A 10,184-nucleotide genomic window follows, 5' to 3' on the forward strand; every position below is an offset into this window, starting at 1 on the left:
TGCTAGTTGCAAAGGAAAATGGCCTCTGTTCCTGGTTCCTGACAATGGAAGAGCAAAGGAGCACAGCCAGGACCGTGACTAGCTGACAGAGTGATGCACAGCAAACGCACGAAAAGTACCGCCGGCCTCAAGGTCTGCCGTGTGCAGGGAAACAGCGTCCAGCATCCTGCCAGGGACAGGGCAGCTCCAACAGCAAAGTTTCCAGAGGTGGACAGCACCGTTTGTTTGCAATGAACAGGCTGTTCAGGAAGTTTAGTGAATTAGCTATGTTTGTTCCTACTGCAGAAGTGTTGATTTCACAAGAGCTGAGTGGAAGAATTTGCACTTAACAGTATGACTGGGTGTAATACTTCCCCCACTAGACAGAAACAACACTTCCAGGGGGTTACACCTCCTCAGGATATCCTACATTGGGCTGCCGAGTCTCAGGAGGAGGCACTATTTCAGGATCCCTGCATGACCAGTGCATAGCAGGCCCTTCTTCTTGGTACCCAGATACCCCATCCACAGTTTGAGGTCAGCAGCACTCTCAACGCTGATTTTACACACCATAATGATGAGAGACCTGGGGGGCTGGGACTGCACCTTGTGTGCAGTTGCACCTGGACTTTGGCTTCATGTGGGATATGAGGATAAGCAGCAGCCTATTGTGCTTTTCATAGCATTGTGGTTTTTTCATGGCATTTTTTTTAAACAGAGTCTAGCCCTGGCTGACTCTTAGCCTGACATGAAGAGGTTAAACACTGTGTGAAACAAGGAGAGCTTCCTGCAGGATGGAAGTGGAAGATTAACTGCAGATTCCTTATATTTGTGACTTGTTGCATGACTTGTAGACCTTCTTGCACTCAACCTAGACTGTCAATGGGTCAGTTGTCTTTGCTGTAGGTCTGGTGCAGTTCTCCAGTGATGCTAGGTTGTACTTTGAGGACATAAAATGCGTAAGGGATGAGGAGAGCCTTAAATAGCGTAAGAGCTGGGTCTCATCCTATACTGCTGCCTGATCCAGGTCAGAGCAGGTCTTGGAGAGAGGGGCAGGCAGCACAGTGCTCCATGAAGCTGTTGGAGCTGCTGTCTCAGCTGAGCACCACACTGCAGCTTGCGCCTGCCTCTCCCCCACTCAGAGGGAGTCCTGCTGGGACGTGCAGCAGCTTGACCCAGGTCCTCCCTCTCACTTCTCGGCAACGGTCTGAGCGTGGCCTCCCTCGGGAGAGATGACTCACCCAGGCGTGGCAGACACGGGTCTGGTCAGCCCCCATCAATGAGCAATACAACACAGGCACTGGCCAAGACGCAGGGCTATGAAATGGTCACTGCCAGAATTTAAGGATCCACAGCCAGCTCCACCTTGTGGGTCGCAGCCACAGAAGGGAAGTGTGAGAGTAGTAGTACAGAACATAAGAAACTTTTGCTCAATTTTCTTTCTCCCATACTCCCAAATCCCACCCTCCTCCCTCCATATTACAGTGACAGAGATGCAAACCAAACACACCTTTCTAGGAGCTGATCTCTATTTCAAAAGAAGGCTGCTCCTGTAGGAATAAAATATGAACACTGGCATGGGGTGATAAACAAGTCCCTACAAATTTTTGCCACCCAGTTACTTCCTTCCCTTCTTAAATACCCTGAAACAAATATTACTACAGTAGCTCCAGCCCCATACAGTTGTGAGAACACTTCATGCAAAAAAAAAAAAAAAAAAAAGGGAAAAAAAACAAAAAAAAACCCACCACAAAAAACAAAAAACCAATCCCTCCACTCAGAGGGAGTCCTGCTGGGACGTGCAGCAGCTTGACCCAGGTCCTCCCTCTCACTTCTCGGCAACGGTCTGAGCGTGGCCTCCCTCGGGAGAGATGACTCACCCAGGCGTGGCAGACACGGGTCTGGTCAGCCCCCATCAATGAGCAATACAACACAGGCACTGGCCAAGACGCAGGGCTATGAAATGGTCACTGCCAGAATTTAAGGATCCACAGCCAGCTCCACCTTGTGGGTCGCAGCCACAGAAGGGAAGTGTGAGAGTAGTAGTACAGAACATAAGAAACTTTTGCTCAATTTTCTTTCTCCCATACTCCCAAATCCCACCCTCCTCCCTCCATATTACAGTGACAGAGATGCAAACCAAACACACCTTTCTAGGAGCTGATCTCTATTTCAAAAGAAGGCTGCTCCTGTAGGAATAAAATATGAACACTGGCATGGGGTGATAAACAAGTCCCTACAAATTTTTGCCACCCAGTTACTTCCTTCCCTTCTTAAATACCCTGAAACAAATATTACTACAGTAGCTCCAGCCCCATACAGTTGTGAGAACACTTCATGCAAAAAAAAAAAAAAAAAGTGAAAAACAACAAAAAAGACCCCAACCCCAAAACAGAAAAGCCCTTCCCTGGCTATGCAGGTCTGGAAATCTCAATGTTTCCTCATCACCCCTGGGAGAGGGAAGGGCTTTGCCTAGACACAATCCAGCACAGAGTCACCAGCAGTTCTCCACTCCAGCAGATTCCCAAGGTGCAAGACCTAATCCTGCCCTGACTTGCAGGCAGTACGTGGAACTGTGGGTTCCTCTCGTGGTCACCAGGTGAGTGAAAGGAGAGGCAGGCCCTGAGGAGCCACACTGCCTTTACACATGTCTGCCGAGGTTCAGCTGGGTGCGGAGAGGGCAGTACCAGCCAGCACTTGCTAAGTACCGGAGTTTCTGCAGACCTGTGAAACATTCCCAGGATTACTGCTGTCTTTGCCTAACTTATAAAGGCAAAGAGGGCAAAAAAAACAATAACAAAATCCAAATCCATCAACACACCTGTAAGGTTACAAACTACTTCTACACAGACACTGCTTCGTCATTCAGCACAGGGCTAAGCATGCTCCTAGGTAACTACGGGGGCACAGCGGGCACCGTGGGGGGGCAGAACTTTCCAGGTTTCTGTGGTGCCTCCCTCAGGCCTTGCTCAATTCCTATTACTAGACAACATCTACAATAACTCACAAACTTCCCACAGGCCCTGCAGGGCACCGGTCCCAGCATGCTCCAAATGCCTCCTGTTCTCGTTTAATCTGGCCAAGCGTGGCAAGCTGGGACCAGTACCCTTCACAAGGAATACTGCTCGGCTGACATGGAGCAGGACATCTCTGTGGACTGTTTCCTAATAAAAAAAAGAAAAAAAGAAACGAAGAGCAACTGTGATTTGCTCCATTTAATTTCAATTAACTGCAGCCCTTAGAGGCCAGGAGAGATGCCAATCTAGCAGTTTGTTGGCCATCCCCTCGGGGATGTCCCATTTCTCAAATGCCCCTTTCCCAACCAAGCCTCTAGTCTTTTCTGCTTAAAGGAGTTTTAACAAGTCGTTAAATCCCACTGTGTTAAACTAATAAGAGCTTTAAAACCTGCAGTTCCTTTTCCTCTGGAGGATGTGACTGAACGGTGGAAAGGACATGGTCAGGCAAGCACCCTCCTCTGCAGTGGGGACTCTGCTACCTCTGGAAGCTCCTGACAGTGACCAGTGTTACTGGATCCTGTTAGAAAGACATGATGCAGTTAGGGCTGGGGAAGAGGAAAAGGAGCAACTGTTGTCCTTGGTATGCTAGAACTTCTCCTCCCTCCCTAGGTGGGGAAACAGGCAGCTTATTTGCAAAAGGCAAGTGGTTTCCTAAAAAACTACTGAAAAAACGCGAAGGCTGCTCAGCCCCTTCCCCTAGAAAACTGTAAAAACGTTGGAGACACAGTGTGGCAGCAGGGAGGCTGGGAAGGCAGCACGGGGACAGCTGCTGTCTCTGGACCATGCCACAGCCACGGCAGGGTCCAGAGAGGTCTGGCTGTGACTTGTACATGCTCCCCATAGAGGATTCAGGAGCTCAGGTCCTCTCTGCCCTCTGGGTGTTCAGTGGGCAGTAAGTGGCTGTGGCTGGTCTCCACACTGTCCAGGCAGCTGCTGGTATGTTGGCGTATCCTGCCCGAACAGACCTCGAGGCTGTTCTGTGACCGTAATTGCTGTCAGCGACCAGTCCCGGCTCGGGCTCCCCTCCTCCGGAGGTGTCTCCTTTGAGTGTGCTGCCGCTCAGTTGCTTTCTACCAGCTTGGCTAGTCCCTGACGGATCTCACTGAGCTCAAATATCTTCACATCCATTATCTCTGCCACCTTGGTGACCTCGTTCTGGATCTTCTCCCTCTCAGCCAGGGTCTCTGCCAGCGTCTGCTCGGCAAGGTGAAGGCGTCGCTCCAGTTCTGCGTTGCATGCCTCCAGCTCCTGCCAAAGGACATAAGTGCAGTGAGGTGGCTGCCCCAGCACTGATACACACCGCTCACAGACCACCATCCTTATCTCCACAAAACAGCCCTGCTAGCCCCCCAGCACCAGGCTACCCACACCCAGCCAGCCCAGTCTCCATCAGTTCTTTCACTGAGGGACCTCCCTATCTTGAGCCACAGCACCCTGGCATGAGAGCACATGTTCCCCAAACCCAGGTATCTGCCCACAGTTTGCAAAGGCGTATAAATGCAGATCTCTCCACATGCCTATCATCTCCAGGTCTGATGACATTTGATGTTTGGAGGTATTTTTCTGCCATGAAAGCCAGTGTGTGTGTATGGGGCTGAGCCCTGCAGCAGATCCCCTTGTTCAGTAGCTCGGAGGTAAACACAGGCAGGCAGTGCCCCCAGAGACTGCACAACAGACCGTGCTTCCATCTGCGTCCTTGCCCTGAGGTGCAGAGCAGCTTGCATCCCTCCTGCCAGCCAGACTGAGTCAGAGCTCTACTCCCCAGCCATCCCTGCCCATCCAGCAAGCTATGCAGGACTTCAGAGAGATGGAGGGTCACAGGACATCAGAGGTCCTGCTCCAGTCCCATGTCAGGGGCTACTGCAAGTGCTAGAGGAGAGTACGTGAAGGCTGGGTTTGCTACAGCCTGCTGATTGTGCCCCATCCCATATCTCTGAGGGATACAGGGAAGGTGGAAGAAGGCAGAGACACAGGCAAGGACCTGTTCCCATTATCCAGAGGCAGAGATAGGCATGGCAGCTCTGTGGCATTCACTCTTTCGCTCAAAGAGGAAACGGGGACGGATCCCTCTACTCTGAGTGCAAAAGTGTCCCAGATCTGCCATCCTTACCTGCAGCTTCTGCAGTGTCTCCTCACGCTCGCCCTCTGCTTCCCATCGGCCACACTTCTGGCTCTTTAGCATCTGAATCTCCTAAAACACAAGGAAGAGCAACGTGTCAGACCCGCTCCTGTCCCAGTGGGGCCAGCTCCTACCACATACCCCAACCAAGGCCCCTTCCCTCTCTCCAAGGATCACGTAACCACACGCAGCTCCGAATTTTAATACCTCCCTTTCTAACCTTCTATTTCTGCTGTACCTGCTGCCTCCCTCTAAGCCGTTAGTCCCTAGTCAAGATGACCGTCTGAGTGCCAGCAAGGTTCAGTGGTCTCTGCACCCTGCTGCATCCTTGCTCAAGATCAGATCCCACGCTCCTGGGGCCACGGTCCCTGCTCAGCTTTTGCACACCTTTGCCTTGCCCTAGCGTTCTTCCTCTAGCCTGAATAGCTCTGGGGAGGGGGGAGAGATCTGTTCTCACTAAGGATCAGGAACCCCAAAACACCTCCCCTCCCCAATCCCTGCTTTGTGGCTCCAACCCTGAGGCTCTGTCCACCCACCCTGCTGAAGCACGGCCACCAGAGAGCCTGCAGATGTGGAGAGAATCTCTCCGATTTGCACATCTCCCCTCCTTCACAGCCTGTGTAATTAAAATTCTGCTTTAAATCATTCATTTAAATGCAGTGAAAGCGAGAAGCAATTACTACACTAGAGGCTAACTGCAGCTGCAGATGGCTGAGAGGGGAAGGGGCAAGACGCATCCCTGCTGTTTGTGCAGTGTCTGAGACTCTCCACACAAGGCTATTTCCATGGGAAACTCCCAGCGCTTTACTGTCACTCAGCTTTGCCTTTCTGAGAAGGGAGACCACTGAGGGGGCTGTGCTGGCTTACAGAGGCTCCTGGCTTGCATAGGCGGCATGTGCAACGGCACGAGGGGCCCTCTGATCTCATACAAGCTGTAGTGACAGGCAGGGTGTTGGTGATTGACAGGCCACCCAGCTTCAGGCTTTACTCTGCTTTGTGGGGTATTACCTCGTCTTTAGCCTTGATCAGTATTTCCAGCTCCTCCAGGGTTTGGCTCAGGTCTTCCTTGTTGTTCTCACTGGAGGAATCGTGAGCACCCTGTGACTCCAGTTCTGCTACCTACATGGAAGCAAGCACAGGGAAGGCGCGCTCAGATATAGGAATGTCCTGATACCTTATCATTCACAGTCATTCTCTGTCATGTTTTGGCTTCCTTGCAAACCCAACCAGGCTTACAACAGGATAGCAGCTCCCACCCTGGGGCTGTTTAGAAAAAAATTCTCTCCTGCTCTGCATAGATCACGCACAGAAACACATTGCGGGAAAACTCTGTCTAGAGGCTCTGTCTCCGCTTTCTCCTGCAGTCTTGCACCTCCAGCAAAGCCTGACTGGTGGACATCACCACATGAGCCTACAACCCATAGCGATGGCTAGATCCAGCTCCATTTACATCCCTGGGCAGAGATTGACGAGGGCAAGGGAGTTACCGCAGCTCAACCACAGCAGAATTGGGAGGAAGGGTTTGCCCAAGCGTGCTCCCCATTCCTGAAAAATTCAGCCCAGTGGCTTAGATTATTCATGAAGAGGATTAATTTTTAAAAGCTCATCAGAAGGTCTGCAGCAGCTATTGCTGGGGCCCAAGCTCTCACAGGGCCTGCACTGAGCTCTACAAATGCAGCTCCAGCTGCATTGGGTACTCTCACATAGACAGGGTTCGGACCCTGCTGTGACACCTTCCCACGAGCAGGGGCAGCAGGGCAAGACTGGCTGGATTGGACCTCTGCCAGGGTCCATGTAAACAGTGGTTGTAAGCTGTCAGGCTCACGGGGCCAGAATCAACCAGCTCTGGTCCCAAAATGCTCCAGTTTAGGGACAATAATCTAGACATTTCACTGAGTTAGTTTCTTCTGTGATTCTGCAAAAGTCCCCAGTGGTTGCCCTTCACCGAAGGCTCACAAAATCCTCACTCTCAGCTCCTGGCTGTGAGAACAGCCACCAAACAGCTGAGTGCGCACAGAGCAATGGCAGGGAAAAGACAGCTCATCCCAGCCATAGGCACAACCAAGATCTCTGCTGTACCTAGGGCAGGCTCCTGCTGCAGAGAAGAAAATTCGTTCCGTGCAGCTCTTTTACTGTCTGACTCCAGCACTGAAAATTAGCAATGGGCACAGAGAATCTTGGGGGACGGCTGTTTACTGCACAGATTGGCCACACAACAGCCATCAAGTGGAAACAGCTGTTAATTGCTATAAATCCCTGCTGTCTTTTGAATGAGATATCTAGAAGTGAAATGGCTTTATGCCGCCTTCTCCAGGCAAGGAGACTCTGGAAGTCCTTTCCCAGCCAAACCCCAACTGTCCTAAAACCCTTTCCCAAGTACTCCGCAGCTCTTCCCTCCCAGCAAACCCAACCATGTGACAGTCACTCCTCTGCCCAGATGCACACAGGCCTCCTCAGTTGATCTGTGACCTCTCTGACATTACGTAGGTCAAAAGATCCTATTATTCCAACCAAACAAGGGCTTGTTTGTACTGCACCACCCGGGTTTCATGATGTTGCAGCTTGGATTCGAGCTAATTATAGCAGATAGAGCAATCTTCATCCTTCCTGTCAGCAGCCAGAAGATTGCCCTGACGCCCAGCTCAGGGTGGGCATGGGCCTTACTCAGTATTGCTGGCAGCTGGGAACTACCCCCAGAAAATCTGAAGGGAAGCTGGTATCCTTTGACTTTGTGCTCTGGTTTCCTCCCTTTATCCACGGGGACTCAGCACAACCCCAACTTGCTCTGCAGAAAACAGGAGCTCTTGTGAGAGCTCCCTAGTTACACGGCCTTATTCCTTGACATGTTTTCCCTGCCAGGCTCATGCAGCATCCTGGATTTCCTTCTCATCTCCTGCTGACACCCATGGAAACTGATGGGAGAAGGGGGTCAAGGGCACCATCTGGCTCTGGGACAGGGCTTCCTCTGACCTGCTTTGCAAGGGCCCTCCTGTGCTCACCCGCTGCCGCAGTGTTTCCGTCTCCTCCTGATAAGCAGCCAGCTGCTTCTTCCACTGGTCCACGTTGGCGTTGGCTTCATGGAGGGCAGCCACAAGCTTGTTGTTGTTGTCCTGGAGGCTGAAGAATTCAGCCTCCCACTGGACCTCACTCACCGAACTGTGTGAGAGAACAGGGGAAATGTGCAGGAGAGCGTAACAGAGTCTCAGCATGAAGGTTTCTTCCCCCAGTGCTAACATGCACTGAAACCATGCTCTTGGAACTGCTGGGCAGCTCCCTGTTTTATATTTGGCTTTCATATCACTTCCCAAATTTAAATGCTTCTTCCAGCTCTGAATCTGCATCTCTTTCCTTTATCCCTGGATAATATTTGACTTTGAAGCCATGTGTGCTTGCTTGAAACTGCAGAAACCACACTGCGAGATTAATGGGGTGGCGGGGTGGGGGAGATACAGCTTTGCAATGTGGGACTGTGGATCCATTTTTAAAATCTTTGTTAGGTCTGAGTTTGCTCTGAATAAACCCCTATCACCCCAGACTCAGGAGAAGGTAGCAAAGGACACTGGCTTTTGATTTAAAAATATTCTAAGTGTTCAGCTGAGAGCTCAACGGGAGCCACAGGGCAGAATCCAGTCCAGAGTCTTTTGAACAGACAAAGAATGGAAGCAGCGGGGACTTTGCTGGAATCATCAGGGGAATTAACATAAATGCAGCCCTGGGCCAGCTGGAAAAGTGTGAACATCTTCTGGTATCACAAACTACTGATCTGTAGATAACTGGCATCAACTCATCCCCGCTGTGGGCACAAAGCATTCTCCTTCCCACGCCTGAAGAGCGGATTTCACCTCCAAGCTGGAATAACTTTCCACTGGGGAAGAGGGGAAATTGGTACGGTGGAGGGTTTGAGCAGCAGCGGACATGGGGCATTATTCAGCTACCTAAAGAAGTAGCATTGGGTGAAAAGCATTTGGGATGACAGGGACATGCACCAAATCATGACAGAATAGACAGTTTAAGAGTCAGGAGCAGAGAGCACTTGTGGCAGCCTCACCCTTCTGAAAGCATCTTCTTCAGCCGCTCCTTCTCTGTTGTTATCTCAACATCGGCACTTTGGCTCCGGAATAGTTTATCTTCTCCTGGCCCATTGGAGCTGATGATGGGGCTGGGAAGCACCTGGGGGGTGAGGAAGAGGTGGTTATCACACAGCAGTGAAAACAGGCCATGAGGCCATAAGGTCTCTGCAAACTCATTCACAGCCCGGGTTCACAGGGCTAGTTCTCAGTCCCTGCACTCTCGTGAGAAACGCTGGCTTTCAGTCCTAAGTCTTAGGTGGTGCTGTGCTTGTCTACATGACAAGGGGCGGCAAAGATCCTCACGTATGGCTCAGCAGCACCAGTCATGGCATAGTGATGACTTCAGAAGCTATGCGGATGCAGGGCTTTCTCTTGGATATATAGGTTAGTGCTTAGCTCTTCCAGCAGCTGCCCTGCTGCCGTGTCCTCCCTTTCCCTGTCTCCATGCCATGCTGGGGCAGTGATCCCAGTGCCCAGATACCCTGAGCAGGTGGGCTCACAGCTTGCGCACACCAGCTATTCCTCCCTCCCGACCTGAGGTACTGAATTCTCTGGCCCTCAACTTCCCCGTGACAAATGCCAGCGATGTTACAGCCTGTAACCCGAGTCCCGCGGCTGTGCGCAACACTCCGAGCTGCTCAAGCTGGCTGTTTCAGGGGTTTGCTGAATTCTTAATAGGATTTTCTTGCTGGTTCTCAGAGCAGTGGAAAGGCTTAATAAACTCTAAACACAGGCCTGCCAGGCCACCTGGGTTCAGTCGCAAGTCCAGTTTCTGTACCTTGAATTAAGACACCAGGTGCCACTGGGATAGTGTTTCTCAGGCTCAAGGGAGGGAAGCTCTGCTATTGCTCAGATGACTGTGGCACTGTGCTGGTTTTGGCTGGGATAGAGTTAATTTTCTTCATAGTAGCTAGTGTGGGGCTGCATTTTGGATTTAGGATGAGAATAATGTGATAACACACTGATGTTTTAGTTGTTGCTAAGCAGTGTTTATACTAA

The 10,184-nt window shown here is 51.1% G+C and overlaps 1 protein-coding gene across 1 annotated transcript in view; it reads right to left on the reverse strand.

The window, feature by feature from the left end:
• Positions 1-2,128: 2,128 nt before the first annotated feature.
• The window catches only part of HOMER3 (homer homolog 3 (Drosophila)), a 24,615-nt gene continuing 16,559 nt past the window's right edge, over positions 2,129-10,184 (reverse strand). Inside the window, exons 5-9 of the mRNA XM_009331569.1 lie at positions 9,164-9,285; positions 8,115-8,271; positions 6,124-6,234; positions 5,107-5,187; positions 2,129-4,244 (exon numbers count right to left, since the gene is read on the reverse strand). Of these exons, the coding sequence (XP_009329844.1) occupies positions 4,056-4,244; positions 5,107-5,187; positions 6,124-6,234; positions 8,115-8,271; positions 9,164-9,285 (660 nt within the window). The 3' untranslated portion in view covers positions 2,129-4,055. The remainder of the gene's footprint in view (positions 4,245-5,106; positions 5,188-6,123; positions 6,235-8,114; positions 8,272-9,163; positions 9,286-10,184) is intronic.

This window comes from Pygoscelis adeliae, unplaced genomic scaffold (assembly GCF_000699105.1).
Source record: "Pygoscelis adeliae isolate BGI_AS28 unplaced genomic scaffold, ASM69910v1 Scaffold419, whole genome shotgun sequence".
NCBI classification, from domain to species: domain Eukaryota; kingdom Metazoa; phylum Chordata; class Aves; order Sphenisciformes; family Spheniscidae; genus Pygoscelis; species Pygoscelis adeliae.